The sequence below is a fragment of the Primulina eburnea genome, chromosome 15 (genome assembly GCF_022965805.1).
Source record: "Primulina eburnea isolate SZY01 chromosome 15, ASM2296580v1, whole genome shotgun sequence".
In the NCBI taxonomy this organism is placed as follows: domain Eukaryota; kingdom Viridiplantae; phylum Streptophyta; class Magnoliopsida; order Lamiales; family Gesneriaceae; genus Primulina; species Primulina eburnea.
Genome location: NC_133115.1, coordinates 5,360,273 through 5,376,613, shown reverse-complemented (window position 1 = coordinate 5,376,613; position 16,341 = coordinate 5,360,273). Strand labels below are relative to the sequence as shown.

The window sequence follows — 16,341 nt, the reverse complement described above, 5'->3', positions numbered from 1 at the left end:
TCTCCTCCCTATCAATATTTCAGCCAACATAATTTTTGAAGAAGAAATTTTCGGCCGAGCACTTCCCACAGAAATTCATGAGTCCTAGTCTCAATGCAGAGAATGTTTGAGATCTCTTGTACGATCCAAACAAAGAAAATAGCCTCCGCTTGTGGATTTAATTTGACGATCGAAGGATAGAGATCCTTTGAAAGGATATACAAAAAGAAATATCGCCGTTTAAAAACAGGAATAGTTTGGACCCAGCGTTATATATGCAAATGTAACAATTTTAAACACATTATGGATGTTTAAACACATACGACACCCATGTAATGTTCTGCACTTTGGTTGCGGGAAAAGGATACTAACACTTATCACATTACCAACATTATTATAATGTTCATATCCTGCAATATTTGTAAGGACACGCAAGTCATGTAATTGTTTAAAGTTTAGAAAGCCGTAGTCTCACAATTTACCTTATAAAAATACAATGTTCACGTCACTTCTGCCGTCCTGCGCAACAGCCCCGAAAGTTTCAAGTAGAAAAGGCTTCTCCAATCCAATGTATTTTTCTACGTTCACAACGAGAGGAAAGTTTCAGTGAGTTTCAAAAGATCTGAATATTATGGCAATTATAGAATGGACTCGATCGGTGATACTTCTGAGGATAAAAATAAAATGGATGGATATACGTTGTGATCCCATTTTTGGGTGACTACAACATGCGAACATCTTGCTGACATAATTCAGCAAATATTGCTGTTCACGCTATTATATGAAGAGACTTTGTATCCATTATTTTTCATCGTCCGACCAAGAAAATGCCGGTGAAAGATCTCCTTCTTTCTGCAATTTTTCAGGTGATCTTTGATAAGTTGGCCTCAGGTCTGATATTCATGTTCGCCCACTGGGATAGGATTCACGTGAAGCTCAAGAATTGGAGCCGAATGTTGTCGTCTATTCAAGCACAGATTAAAGATGACGCTGGGGAGATGCAGTGGCTTCGCAGCGCCATAGATTTGGCTTGTGAGGTGACTGATCTGTTGGATGAGATGGCTTTGTTCCAGGGATCGGAGGATCTCAAGGAAACTACGAGAAAGGTACTTCTAAATTTGACTCATAACTATTAATATCGATGAGATCTTGCTCGTGCTTGGAATTGGTGTTTGCAATCGTCGACATGATCCACTAGAATGACTTGTAGGAAGAGGGTCACAGTATAGTGATATGAAACAGATATTCTTGACCATTTAACTTTCTTTCCTAGTTCTAAGGAGATAATGTTTGTATCTGTAAGATTGAATAACCTTATACGCATAGTATGTGGCCGGTATTTATCGAAACTTGCACGAAGCGAAAACGAGAAACAAGTAGTTGTATACGAAGATATAGCTTCAAATTAATTGACTTTGTACATCAGCGGCAGGTAAGCAAAAGTATCGTGCTTCTGCATCTGTTAACTATCTAAGAATCCATATTTTTTTCACATGATCCGAGTTTTTGTGTGTGTGGATGTAGATTCTTGCATATGAATGTCTTCCTAGGATTGCAAGTGCGTATGGAACACAAGAAGAGGAAGATAACAAACAACTTCCTCGTATCCACCAGGGGAAATCAAGTAAGTGGAAGAAAAAGTTTAGCCCAAGGAAGTCGTACCCTTGGAAATCACTCAAGTGGAAGAAGAAGCATCCCCCAAAACACAAGAAAGAAATGAGAACTAGGAACAAGCCAGTGGGGGTTAGTATATCATGCAAGTTAATCCATTAATCTTTTGTCATTTTCATGTTTATTTGCTGATTTACCTGTTTAATCCAAACTGTAAAGGATACTACCGGTCCTTCGACATCAACCAAGGAGAACCATGATAAGTTAATCTATTCCTTGGTCGACCCTTTGGCATCCAAAATTGCAGCATGGATGTTACAGAGTAAGACAGAGTACTGCCGGGAACTTTATGAGGAGAAAACTCCTGCCCTAACGCATGAGCACATCCAGAAAGAACAATCCTCTCCTCTACATAAAGGGGAAGGCCTGAAATCATCAGCGGATTTGAATATAGAGACAAGAACTTCTGCAACACTGGATTCTAGCTTGGGGAAGATTATGGAACAACAGACTTACATGGATAGGAGGCTTGTAGAGCTGGAGAAGATGCTTCAACAAGTTCTCAACTGCATTGAGAAGCAGGATGCATCCCCAATCTGTGCACAGGACAGCAAAAGACGACGTTCCCCAAAGCTTCCGCCAGCAAAGAGACGAAAGACACAAGCTCCTGAAGTTGTCAAATATCAACACACTCTGCCAGTGTGCAATGTACCTTCCACTCCCGTCGTCGACGCCACAAGCGACACTCCTACCCTGTTCTTTTGTTCTTTTCTTTTGTGATATTAAATATCTAACCTCACACTAACATAGTTACAATAGCCTTCTAAATAAACATGAATAAATTGATAGGATGTTCGATCCAATCATTCCTACTATCCCAACTGTCTCACCGCTTGGTGAGACTTATAGATTCAAGTAGATGGGCTGCAAGTCAATAGTTGACCTTGTAAAAATCTTTGTAAATTTTCTTTTACAAAAGCAATCAATCATTGACATTGTAAAAAGCTATGAAAACTCTCAACATAAATAAAGTATGAATGTAATCAGAAAATCTTTGTCTGGTTATTGGAACGATTGGATAAGTTTTGAGTACCATAAAACTTATCTGTGTATTGCCAGCATGTTTGAGTAAGTATGCATATACTTGGTTGCAGTTCGCTTTTTACCAACCGACACGAAGAACCAAGAAGAAGACATCCGGTAAAGAGGCTACATAGCCACTTGCTTTTATGATCAGAGTTGAATGTATCTTAGCCGGAAGCTGGACGGATATCTCGCAGAATCGACCAACCTTCTGTAACAGAAACGTTAGACCAACAGAGCTGCCGGCCAGTTGAGGCGCTGTCCAGCACAAAAAAACATCCAGAAGAGGCAAGGCAACGTTCCTAACTAGTAGTTTATCGTCTTATCAAAAAAAGATGTTTCGATAGTACAGCACGGTATGCTGTTTCTCTCTCGACAGTAGGGGGATCCTCTCCCATTCATTATACAACTATTCATACAATATTTAAGGCCAACGCCGAAAGAGTTGAAAGCCAAGCGGATGGGTCGAAAGGATCCATAGGTTAGAGGAAGGGCCGATAAATATATAATCCCTTTAACCTCAGTGTTGTAGACTTGTGATGAAAGTTGAATTGAATATTTTTATTTTAAAGAAATTAATAATATTATCAAATGCAACCAAAAGTTTGATTTAAAATAATAATAATAATTTTATTTTAAAAAGCTAGTAAATTCTTAATTAATTTATTCGGCTAAGATAAAACTAAGATAAATAATAAAATAGATTCAAATTATGTTTTTAGAATTTTTTTTAATTTTTAGTATATAATTGGTATTTACGTGCATCGCACGTATTTCATGTTAGTAGCTATAAAAGTGTGGATATATTGCATTATTTTACAACTGTGGAATGGCAAAATTAGCCTTCTGTATTATATTCACTTTTATGTTTATATCATTAAAACTCAGTATGAGTACTTTCGTGAAGTTGATTATTTGTTAGGGATAAATGATGGAAAAAAAAATTATTTGCTTGACCTACCAATTTCTAATTTTTCCTCTCATTTCTAGAACTTCTTCTCATTTTTTTATATCTTTTTGGTTAACATTTTTATTTTTTAAAATAAATTTACCTAGCCTATTTTAAATTGTTATGGTATCGACTTAACGACGTTGAGGTAAAAGACATTGTTTTATGATTATGTATTTGCAAAATTAACCTTCTACACTCACTTTTATATTTACATTCAGTATGAATATTTTCGTAAAGTTGATTATTTGTTAAGGATAAACGATGGAAAAACAAAGTATTTGTTTGGTCTTCCGGTTAATAATTTATGCTCATTTTAGAATGTCTTCTTGCTTTTTATATCTTTTTGGTTAATGTTTTTATTTTTAAAAATAAAATTTACCCAACCCATTTTAACTTTTTACACTGGGGAAAATAAATTTATAACTTATAATTTTAATATAAAGATAAATTATACTTATTATATTATGAGGAAAAAATTCAAGTTTCAAGTTCAAAATAATAGAGGTATAAAAAAGGTAGTGGGGGCATCTTTGAATTTTTTTAGTCACATACATATGCTGATTTTTTTACTTTTAATTGAATTTATAGTGCTCTAATGGATAACTAATTATTGATAAAATAAATTTATAACGTAACGATTTAAGATAAAATTAAATGTTACCCATTTTATTATGATGTAAAAACACTAATTTTATTTCGTTATCGAATGCATCGATATTATGTTTTAATGAATTATAATGCGTACTAATCTTCCCAAAGGTATATTTTTGAAGTTGAAAATAGATCGAACCCTTAGTACGAAGTTTGTAACAATTGTTCTCGGGGGGTTACTAAAATAAAAGATGCGATGACTTGTAACAAATGTGTTTATATATTTGTCGAAGTAGTGTCAAGGTATAAATTCCGTCAGAATTTTTTTTTCATGAAAAATTAGCATACATTGCCTGTGTATCCTGTGCCCGGTGCCGTTGATCTGTCTGATGGAAGAGATCCACCAATTCCTTTATTTCAATATGTTGGAAATGAAAGTAAAGTAGCATTCAACTCTTCTAGGGAAGAAGAATAGAACATATGAAATAACAAATATACGAAGATAGTCAATATACCGGAAAGTAAACCATGAGCAGGTGCATGTAATTAAAGTCAGTCCACGAGGTTAGTTCAAACCACGCTACTACCAATTACACCTAAGCAACTCTAAAACTAATGTGTGTTTTGTTTTGTGCAGAATAGAAGTGCTTCACCACACTATATGGCCCTTCAACTGACAGAAAAGGAAGAATACAACCCTTTTTTTTCCTTCAAATTTACTGAAAATACTCGAGTCAAAACTTATTCTATTATATTTGAAGGAATTCAAAAGTCCTTGCAAAAGCTGAACAAATCAGGTAATTCAACAAAAAAATGTCTCAACCCACATCAATGAAAGTAGGAGTGCAACAAAATAAGTTCAAGCCACCAAATCTCGGAGCAAGAAAATAATTAAGATTCAAAATATGAAATATGGCAATGCAAATGCACAAATGAAGATTGAAGATGATAACAAAATTGCTACTTTTATTAAACGAAAAAACCAAACAGAGCCCTACATCCAAGTCTCGAAGCCAATAAAACAAAAAAAGAAATTAACTAGTGATTACAAATGATGTATACAAATCATGATTGAAAATAACGACAATATTTCTTCTTTCACAAAGAGAAAGAGACAAGTCAAAACTAGAAATGATACACAAAGGTGTCGTATGTGAATATCAAGCAAGAAAAACTTTGAACTCATCATAAATTATTGCAATATGCTTTTTTTATTTATGTCCTAATATCTATTAATAAATGTTCTTTTATATATTTTTTAAAATATGTCTTATTTTGGTTGACTGATTATATATCACAATCACATTGTGTCATAAATAATTTTTTATTATATGATTTATTTTAAAGTCTACTACACATAATTATATTGGACAATCATCATCGGAATACCACGTGTGCACGCACATGCTATTTCCTAATGTGACAAAAGGTACGTAAGAATGACTCTTGTGTTGTTAGGAAAATATTTTCAATCTGTGATGAGATCCTGGTTCATGGCTCGGTAAATGACTCTATAGCGCCGTTGAGTGGTTGGTTTGATGGAAAGAATGATATATAAAATGTCCAGAGTTTTTTTGCCCCAAATTATGGGAACTGGTCATGCATGGAAGCCACTGGTGTGGAAGAATTGTATCATTCCTAAACACAATGTTCCATATGTGGTTGTTTGCCCATCGGAAGTTTTTAACAGTAGAAAGACATCCAAATATGGGGAAAAATAAATGTATTTTTTGTGATGACTTTAACAAATGTTTTGATCATTTGTTTTTCCGTTACCACTTTCGAATTCTCTTCGGACCAAAATTCGAGAATGGTTAAGAATGAACAAACTCATGGGTTCTCATCAAGCCTTGCTAAAGGCCTTTAGAGGGATTCACGGAGGGACTTTCTCCCTAGCAAAGATGGCTATAACAGCTATCATTTTTGCACATTTGGAGAAGAAATTGTTGGCTATTTGAGAATGAAGAACAAAGTTTTGATGACATATTTCGAAAAATACAAAAAAAATTCCATCTTTGTATGAGATTTTGAGTAATCAGTGTATGTTAGATGTCAGGTGGTTAGTTGTTGGTTCAAGGAGTTAATGTTCTTGTCAATCTCCTATGACCGTTTCTTTGGGGGAAAAAAAGTACATCTGCAACACCGGATTCTTCTACCATGGGGAAGATTACAGAACTACAGACTAACATGGATAGGAGGTTTGTACAGCTGAAGAAGCTGCTTCAACAAGTTCTTGACTGCATTGAGAGGATAAGTCCCCAATCTGTGCACAGGTCCACAAAAGTCGACATGCCCCTAAACTTCCTCCAGCAAAGAGACAAAGGACACAAGGTCCGGAAGTGGCCAAGTGCGATCCGAACACCTCACCAGCGTGTAACGTACCTTCTACTCCTGTTGTCTTAGCTGTGATAGAGGAGAGCCGATGTCTTAACTGCTAGCAATAGTGGTTGAGTACCATAATTTCCTAAAAGTGGTTTAGATTATAGAAATGAGGTCTTGTTGATTCCCCTGTGCAATGTTGACTTTAAGCCGAGCTTAAAACTTGTATGATATGATGGTAGTCGATGATGCTCAAGATTATAAATGGATTCCTAACTAAAGGGAAGAACACATGACTATAAGGCTACACCTTCAAATTGCAATGTAAATATTTCTATCAATACTTTACAACCAGTCAACCATACTCAATATGACATGAGTTCGAACCAAACAGAGGCTCAAAATATTTCACTTTTTCGAGCTTCAAGAAGCAGGGTTTCAATAAAAATAAAAATTCAAACTCGAGCATAAATGTGATAAAGGGAATGGTGTCAGACTTGACTCACTTTATCTGCATCCCTGTCTGTAAGTTAAGATTTCCTCCCTATAAACTATAATCGTAGTACATAAAAATATGTCGCAGAAGAATATCAACTCTTTGGCAAGAAAAGGTTCTTAATAATCCAATATATTTGCCGACGACCATCCCAAAATTAACCAGCATCTAGGAGTATAAGCAATTATATTCAAAAGCTTTAAAAGAAGGATATCCAAGTTCATGAGATTCAATAAAAAAATATCGATTAACTTATAAAATGTACACAACATTGAGAAATATTATTACAGATACAAAGAAAGCAAACTGGTGCTTTAAGCTGCAGGCTAAACTTCATAAACCTTAGCAAACTGGAAGATATACAGAATCAGTTCCCTCTTCCACAGCAAAGTTAATGGTAATTGTGTAAAGAACACCGAAAGGATAAAATATACAAAGGACAACCGACTGTTAATAAAACGACGTCTGACCATGATCATCCCATATGATTCTACTCACGGGGTTGTATTCCGATCCAACGTGCATAATCCACCCACCTGCCATTTTAGAGTGTGAAAATTTCTGATAAACGAAAGTAAATAGTGAGATATATTCGTTTTTTAATACAAGAGTCTTACATCAATGATCCTAAAAAGGTATTTCCAGTTCGAACAACAAAACAGGTTGCACCAAGAATGAGTTTCTGCTGGTGCAGTAAAGGTTCTAAAATACGTTGTTCGATTACCCCAGCAAGTATTTGGTACCTATACAGAAAATCATGCAGATTAATGAACCAATTGGATAAAATTTCAGCAGGACAACAATGATGTAAATGCTAAATTGTCTATAAGCAGAATATTTGCGATAAAAGAAAAGTAGTCAACCGCAGAGGTACAAAGGAATAACCAGAGTGCTAATTTTACCCTTGTTTATAGAGTTTGCTAATTTGCACACATCAACTTCTTTTGATGAATTTAGGAAAACGTGAAATTTATGATGATCTTTTTGCAATTAAAATATATTAATAAATTAGAATGGACTCCTAGATCAGGACAGAAGTTGCAAGTACTTATGTTCCCCATAGCTAGCCAAAAAAAAGAAGCTAAATCTGTTCCTTGCCAGCATGTATCGATTTTATAAAAAGGAGAAATAACTATTTCTACTGCAAGAAAAAAAAGGCATGTAAAGTGGAAATTATCAAGCACACAAATACCTTCTGGAAACACAGTTATGCAACAATAATCATGTATAATAGTATACCTCAGATTGCTTGAAACTGCCATATAGACACCATAAGCAACACTTGTCGATAGTATAGGAACGTCTTCAGATTCACCAGCATAAGTTTTATCAATAACCTTCCGTGCAGCGATCAACAGATTTGTTATGCCCGTGCCCACCTGTAAAATGGACATCATGAGGACATTCTAATCAACATTTTCCTCCAGTGGGTATATTCCAGACCCCAATTATTCAGGACCAAGTCAGAGGCTAGAATTATGGAAGTAAACATGGGAAATTATTTGGAAACAAGAACCGTGAAATAAGACAGGCATCGATAAAAGAACGATTTCATGAAACTTGTTACATGATTTTAGAAGTAATAGTTGCTAGTTAAGGTTATGCATAAGATGTGCATTAAAAAATTTGGTGAATAAGATAGCCAGTATAAATTGTTCGAACATGGCCCCTCATATAGCCATGTTTATCTTCCAATGTATCTCCAGTTGTCAGACCATTTTAATTTTTAGCTCTCCAGCCCTTAAATAATGTTAATCATGCAATTATACTAATCAACTTGAATTTTTTCTCAATTTTTCTTCTGTTCTTAGCCCATTACATGACACCATTAAGTATATAGAAAGCTCATAAAGATCCGCGTTAAGGTAACTAACTCATAACTCCATAGCTCCCTCTGTCCATATAGGATATATTGACTCACCCCATATTCTATTCCAGAGAAGGAAAAACAAAATTTTGAATGTTGCAAAAGAGTTTCATCACTGTTTGTGAAAGATGGATATCTTTTATTGGCACGATATATTTATGGTGGCTTTCAGTTGAATGATATGATTATCACATGGACCAGTTATGTAGAACAATACTTCTAAATGCCATAACTAAAGATTGTACTCGTCCAAAGAGATGCTTCGTGCCGATGTCCAATTCAATTATAAAATCCACAGAGGAACTATAGGAATTTCACAGCTAGAATCTGTCCCCTGATGGGACTTGCAGGATCATTCAGCATGAGCTGTCAATCAATATTTCTTCAATAAATGACAATCTCAATTTATGTGCAACTACCTATTACCATCCTTACTGCACATACAATATAATTTTGAGCCAATGTTACCCTGCCCCCTTAACAACACACGTCTAATCAAACATCCCTTACTTGAGGACCTACTTTGATTCCATTTATCACGTCCAGGACTATTAGAAATCAGGTTTACCTCATAGTCCACCTGAGTGCCATATGAAATTTGGTTATCTTAACCACAGCTGAAAATTGAATGTCAATTATACAATTGGATTCCATAGACATTTTTTATAAGCCGCTCAACTTTGTTCTTCTATTTTGATATTTAACGAATGATATAGACAGGGGTATCAAAGTGAGCAAAACATTAAGAAGTTCGAGTATGTTTGGATTGAGGTAGTTGGAATAATGGATTTCAAGTCCATTTGACTTGTTTGGATGAATAAATTTGGGTGGATTTCAATTCACTCTCGTTTAATCTATGCATATTTATTAACAATTGCAATAGATTTCAAATTAACCCAAAATAGGTTTCATTTGAAATTAATTGTCAAATCAAAGTCCTCGCACTTAAATATATTCATCCAATGCAGTTTTAGTGATATGCAACTTATGCACTACTCAAAGAGTTGACATACCAGAGATGCGCCAGTTCCGACTATAAAAAGCTTCCCCCCATTTCTCTGAACAACAGATGATAACAAACACTCAAACTCATTGATTATATCAATTATTGAAATAATGTTGAATAAGTAAATTACTAACCACTATTGCTCCTATTCTTTGTAAAAATGAGTAAGATGTTCCTGCCAAAGCAACCTGCAGCAGCACCAAATTTTATTCAATAACTATATTTTGGGGCTTTTCCCCCTTGAAAACCGAACTATACATATATGATATATATTCAAGAAGAATTAGTGACAATTATTTAAGATGACCTGGAATGCATTATCAGGGCACCCGTAAAAGAATTTATTGAGACCTCCTGCAGTGATGGCTAGAGGAGGTCGGAGAGAAACAGTAGGAGCAGGTAGCCAAACAAGCATGAAATCTGCAATAATGGCCATTACCTGAACACAGATTATTAGAAAATATTAAAAACAAAGAAAGGCATTAAAATTAAGATCATCTGATGTTAGTGAGACAAAAATAAAGGAACACTCTGTCCAAATGGAAAAAAAGCAATATCACAGAAATTTGACAACATATGACTTGATGGGAAAGTTCAAGACTGTATGCTAAGCAAAAAATTCAAGTTAAAAGATAATTAAACAATTTTTGTGTTTTTCAAGTTGGTTGGTATGTAACCATAACAAGAAGTAACCATTTTGGCCATTCACTCAGCACAGATTATTAGGGCAATGTATCCAAGTGAAAAGCCCAGATGTGTCGTCTCTTTCCATGTTACGCATCAGAAAACACCAGAACATTTAGAAACAATCTGGTCAAGGATATCCATATACATTGATTTTTCATTAAATTCAAGGAATATCTGTATATTTCCAAGAATCCTAGATTAACTGTAAACAAAACAGTAAACTCTAGATTTCCAGCTCAAATGTCCAGATTACGGGAAACATTATTCAGTCAGAAACAAACCCAGCTAGTCCATTCACTCCATTGTTTCTTTACAAATAGACACCCCACCCCACCCCAGCGTGTCTAGGGTAATTGCTATACATAAATAATGGTTATACCAGTTGATAAGATAAAAAAATATCCACTAATAGTTTTTTCCTCCTTTAATTTAGAAATCCAAACAAAAGATGAACAACTAATTTCAAGATGAATAGCTCATAGTGAAGCTCAATTCCAAGTTTAGGTATCTATAGCTAATAAACATTCATTTAGTGCACAGGGAAACCATTATGGCAAACTGGAAATATAACACTCCAACTAATCTTGTAGCATTTGATCACATGCACAACACAACCACCCAAGCCTCATCCAACCAAGTGGGAAATGCTACATGGATCCTTACATGCCATTGTGCTCTATTTCCTATTATATCCCCATCGATATTTAGATAATGCATATCACGGTTAATAGGTATCATCCAAGTCTTTTTTTTTTATCTCCGTCTTCGTCTATTAATTGGGTTTCTCGCATCTCCTAACTGGAGTCTCTGCTGATTGATTTTTTACGTGTCCATACTATCTCAGGCATGTTTCCCTAAATTTTTCTTTGATCTTCTCTAATATACTTGTTTCTTAGTCTATACATTAACATATGTCTGCTTTACTGCCCAACATTTGGATCCACATGTCGTAGCAGACCCAACTGTTATTGTGTAAAACAGTACCAATTGCCAAACAAGTATATTTTGAAATTAAATGAGCACATTTTTCCAAAACCGCTCAAGATAAAATAATGTGAAAACAAGCATACCACATCGGCAAAGACGAAATCAAGCTCCTTGGTAAACTTTTCTCGACGCCTTTCTAGCTCTGCAGCAGTCTAGAGAATAGACAACAAATTTGATCACATACTCTGATTGCATGACAATGCAAGATCTAACAAATGCTTCAACATGAGAAGCACTGAAGGTGACATGGAAATAATCATAAAAAATGCCATGCAACTGATATAAGAAAAGGTTACAATAACTTAGCATATAGCAACACATATCAATTCCAACAAAGCTCAACTTCAAAGTTGCCCTTTTGATATGGTCATACATGCCAAAGCTAAAGTAAAAAAATTCCCATTCACGTAACCATTTGGGTTAAATAAGAGATCCTCAGAGCTTCCCATTTGAAGCATTTCAACTTCCCACAGCCAATTCCAAAATACAATCTTTTATCCATAAAATAAGAGTTTAAAGCCACAAGTTTCAGTAATTATTATTTTTTCAATAGCTTCTTGACACCTAGAACCAGTGGCTGATCTGAAAATTTAGGCAAGATTTAACGGAAATGGCTTAATTTATCTTGTGGAAAAACTTGGATTTCTCTGAAGATTACACTTGAAAGGCTAGCCCTTGTTAGTTGCATCTGTCCTTGTACTCTGGACAAAAACTCATCAGCCTTTATTAGAGAAGCCCTCCTCTACTAACGTAACTGCTATTTCCTAGATCAATCAAGGATAAAAGCGAATCATCTTGTAACCAAACATCATAATTTAAATAGACGAAGAAAACACCATAATTTTTTTTTACTAAGTTTAAGGAAAATCAGCAACCTTAGTAAAGATCCCAACACCACATTCAATGGCTACTTTAGTCAAGAAAAGATCATCTGCAAGCAATCTTTCCTTAAACCCTCCAAACCTGAGCAACCAGCTTAGAAAAGGAGATTTCTCGAGCTCGAAAAATCGACACACTATGGAACCCGGCACTTTCCCTGCTTCAATGGCAGCTGCCAAGTCCTTTGGAATGCTATCCAATGACCTGCCCGCTTCAACCAAGGCCATGATCGCCTCCGTCTTGTTTCTCTTTCCTGCATCTCCATCGCTATCTCCTCCTCCGCCACCACCAGAGCCTCCACTTCCACCTCCACCCACACTTCCCCCTCCGTCTCCACCAGAGAAGGAGACGAATGAAGGGCGACGTGGAGTATGAAGGAACTTGAGTTTCAGTGAAAAATTAGAGGTAGCCAATAATGGGTAGGTGATGGAGCACAGAGGCCAGTGGCGGTTATTTCTGCTTCTTGGGGTCGGAGAAACGATGATTTGGTTTGCGATGCGAGAAAAGGAGGCGCTTGCCATGGTAATAGCCGCGAGAGAACACGGCGGAGGTCTCCCTCCCGGTGGTTTTCGTGGCGGGGGTCGTTGAGGGCGGCAGTTGGGTAGTTGTAGAAGCGGGTGAGTGGTCTCAGAACTTGACAACTGGCTTGAAATGTGAGCACCGCTACTCAACTCCAGTCCACCATCACTAAAATATAATGTAATTAAAAAAAAATAGTATGATAATGTTTAGAGATATAAAATGAAAAAATAAAAAATATTTTAATTCAGGGATAGACAAATTTTAAAAAATAATATTAATATTAGGCTATTTTCTAAATGTAGAATATACAAATTGTTTGGTCATGAAAATTCGATCCTGATTCAAATAAAAATTGTTTTAACTTGATGAGAATACATTTGCCAATTATGATTTGGACAAGAATATTAAAATTGACATGTTTTTTACATGATATTTGATAGTGTATCTATAAGGTCTATAAATTTAAACGATGTAACCTGACTGTATAGAGTATTATTAAAAAATAAAAATGCTTAATCAAATGTTTTAAATGCATTAAATGTATGTTCATGACATGATTTTATGATGCTATGTCACCGTTTACTAGAATTGCACAAACTAGGGTTTTTGCAGTATTCATTGCACGAACGAGGACACAGACTGAAGACAATTTAAGGAAAAATATTTTTATTAAATAATTCTTTTAAATTATTTAATATATGATGTGTGTGATAGGTGATTTTTGAAAACAGGCTATTTGTGGTATTTTTACATGTCGAGTCATATTTTAAACCGATAATCGATTTTAGCAAAACAGAGGATTTTTTGAGTGCTCGAGTAATATTTTTGAAAACATATCAAAACGGAATATTTTACGTGCGTGTTATTGTGTCTAATGGGCTTGTTTTAATATATTTTTGGGTCAAGCCTACTACACCTCATTATTTTAAATCAATGCATGCCCAATATTCACTCATTTTATTATCAAAACTCACTCAAACCCTAGCCCATCCCCACACCCTCTCGTCCGCACGCACACACTCATACACCAACAGGTTTTCGGCCTTGTTTTCAAGGAGAATTCAGTATGAGAATTGCCCCGTTCCTTTGGTATTCCTTCATGTTTTTCTTTGAATTGCATGAGAAAACTTGACTTTCATGACATATGACTCATGTTTTTGACATGGATGAAGAGGCTGCCATGTTTTGATGGTTAGGGGACGATCTACAAGAGGTTTAGAGAAGGTCTCTAGGTGGAAACATCCGAGCTGGAACACATCCTGCAGGTTGCTGATTGGATCTTCTTGGGTTGGCTCGGTTTTGGCTCGATCGAGTTATAGGAGGGGAGCAGCGGTGCAACAGTTGTTCCAATCCTGGATTAGACCCTGGTGGGTCTGAGACGTGGTCTAGGATGGCTTGAGTATAGTTGTTCATGGTCTAGGGGTAGATCGAAGAAGCTAGGGTTAGATAGGTTCGGTTTTGGCTTGTTCGGTTGAACCAGGCACATCCGCGTGCATGGGGCTGGGGACCAGTGTTAGATCAGTCTAGGAGAGTTCAGTCAATTCCTAAGAGTGGCTGGTTCGAGGCGGGTCCGGCATGGTTGGAGCTAGGGTCGAATTATGAGCTTAACTTGGAGTTAGGGTTTTCGGTCCATTGGTGCAGAAAATCCAGCAGCTGTCCAGTCGTGTTCGATGGTCCTAAAGGGTCTGAATTAGTTTCCCTAAGGGCTGGTCGTGTGTGGTTAATACATGGTATAAGTTTGGGAAAGTTTGGTTGATTTTCGGGTTGATTCGGGTTAAAACCGGGACTCCGGTCCAAGTTTTAAAACGAATTTTAGAATTTAATGCATGGGTTCAAGTTTACATCTAAGAAATGATTATAAGTATGTTTTAAGGATTTTAATAAGTTTGGATGGATTCGGGTCGAAATTTTAAGGTTCAGGGGTAAAATGGTCGAATTATGGTTTCAAGAGCAAAATGGTCATTTTTCACCTGAATTGAGATAGCAGTCCTAGCAGTGCCCTGAAAACTGATAATTCATGTTAAAAATGTTTATTTTATTTGAATATGGAATTTTCATGAAATGCTGAAAATATGTTGCATGCATATATATATATATATATATATATATATATATATATATATATATATATACATGAAATTTTTATAAGTTATGAATATGATAACATGTTTGAAGGAGGTGACTTGGTTGTGACTAATACGAACATGAACACGGAACATGAAAAGCCAAGGCTCAGTTGACGGGTGAGAGTGTCGTTGATATCCCCGTTGCCTGATACCATGGTTATACATAGATGGATCTATCGACCAACAGCTGATACGAAAGTCACAAGTAATTATCTAAATTCAATAAAGGAAAAATGAATACATTTATGATGCATGATTTGAATATGTTTATGTTATGTGCATGGCTATGTTCCAGTTCATGCTTTTGAAGATCATGAAAGTTAATTTAATTACAGTACTTTTCACTGTTGCATGATATGTATACGTACCTTGTTATTACGGTTCAGGTGTGTTGAGTCTTTAGACTCACTAGATATGATTGATACAGGTGATCATGTTGATGAGGAGACCGGAGGTACTGAAGACTAAGTGAACTGAGCTGGTGGCGCACTAGAAGCCCGAGGACCTTGCATTTCTTCCGCATTTTATGATTTATGAGGGCTATGGTTAAAACACCTTATTTCAAAACATACACGATTTCATTGCATTGAGGATTTGTAGGTTTTAGTATTTTGTTGATGGTTGATTTTAAACAGTAAACTTTTCCGTTGGTCATATTTTCTAGATTTGAACTGCAGTAACATTTTCTACAGATATTGGTTTGATTTTAGCTCATGTTATGAATCGTATGTAAATAAGCGTGTTTATAATTTCGGCCAAGGCTTTTTATATTTAAAAACAAAAAAAATAGAAGTATTTTAATAGTAAACGTTTCAGTATCTATCTGATTCCAATCAGAGTCCGATTTGTGAATATTGCGAAGAATGTATAACGATGCCAAAGACAATAATATACAGACAATGTAGCTCAGAAAGTCCATCCCAGTTGTTATTGTCACGCCCCGAATCTCGGGATTTGACACCGACATTGTTTAATAATCACACAATCGAAACAACAAGCCTTTTGTAACACAGTGTAAACCGAACCAGTTTATATATCATAATTTCAATGAAATAACATTGTCTTTACAAAATTGAAATAATTAAGACGACAGAATTTTTAATGCGGAAACGTAAACTGCATAATAATGATAAACTTAAATTTAATCTAATTTCTTGAGCATTCACCATCCCCAGAATTGCTCAGATTCTTCCTCTTCAATTTCTTCCTCAAGCTTATCTGGGAAAGGTTGTAAGG

At 35.6% G+C, this 16,341-nt stretch overlaps 2 protein-coding genes across 2 annotated transcripts; one reads left to right on the top strand and one right to left on the bottom strand.

Moving 5' to 3' along the window:
- The first annotated feature begins 550 nt into the window (after positions 1–550).
- Positions 551–3,229, top strand: LOC140814562 (uncharacterized). Its single transcript, XM_073173584.1, has 3 exons — positions 551–1,085; positions 1,504–1,722; positions 1,810–3,229. The coding sequence occupies exons 1-3, from the start codon at positions 807–809 to the stop codon at positions 2,368–2,370; spliced, it is 1,059 nt and encodes a 352-aa protein (XP_073029685.1). The 5' UTR covers positions 551–806; the 3' UTR covers positions 2,371–3,229.
- A 4,015-nt stretch (positions 3,230–7,244) lies between these two features.
- Positions 7,245–13,143, bottom strand: LOC140814162 (protein RETICULATA-RELATED 4, chloroplastic-like). The gene is made up of 8 exons (XM_073173045.1): positions 12,454–13,143; positions 11,662–11,730; positions 10,212–10,343; positions 10,039–10,092; positions 9,912–9,956; positions 8,271–8,410; positions 7,649–7,774; positions 7,245–7,567 (listed from the first exon to the last, which is right to left on the bottom strand). Exons 1-8 carry the CDS (start codon positions 12,976–12,978, stop codon positions 7,522–7,524), a joined length of 1,137 nt encoding a protein of 378 aa, XP_073029146.1. The 5' UTR covers positions 12,979–13,143; the 3' UTR covers positions 7,245–7,521.
- Between the last annotated feature and the right edge of the window lie 3,198 nt (positions 13,144–16,341).

What these genes read in the sequence shown, in the direction of transcription:
- LOC140814562 (XM_073173584.1), top strand. Translation starts at nt 807, where the DNA reads ATGCCGGTGAAAGATCTCCTTCTTTCTGCAATTTTTCAGGTGATCTTT. An exon ending in TCAAGGAAACTACGAGAAAG is followed by an intron (nt 1,086 to 1,503) that starts GTACTTCTAAAT and finishes GTGTGGATGTAG; the next exon opens with ATTCTTGCATATGAATGTCT. An exon ending in CTAGGAACAAGCCAGTGGGG is followed by an intron (nt 1,723 to 1,809) that starts GTTAGTATATCA and finishes CAAACTGTAAAG; the next exon opens with GATACTACCGGTCCTTCGAC.
- LOC140814162 (XM_073173045.1), bottom strand. Translation starts at nt 12,978, where the DNA reads ATGGCAAGCGCCTCCTTTTCTCGCATCGCAAACCAAATCATCGTTTCT. An exon ending in GTGTTGGGATCTTTACTAAG is followed by an intron (nt 11,731 to 12,453) that starts GTTGCTGATTTT and finishes TCTATTCTCTAG; the next exon opens with ACTGCTGCAGAGCTAGAAAG. An exon ending in ACCTTTTTAGGATCATTGAT is followed by an intron (nt 7,568 to 7,648) that starts GTAAGACTCTTG and finishes CTAAAATGGCAG; the next exon opens with GTGGGTGGATTATGCACGTT.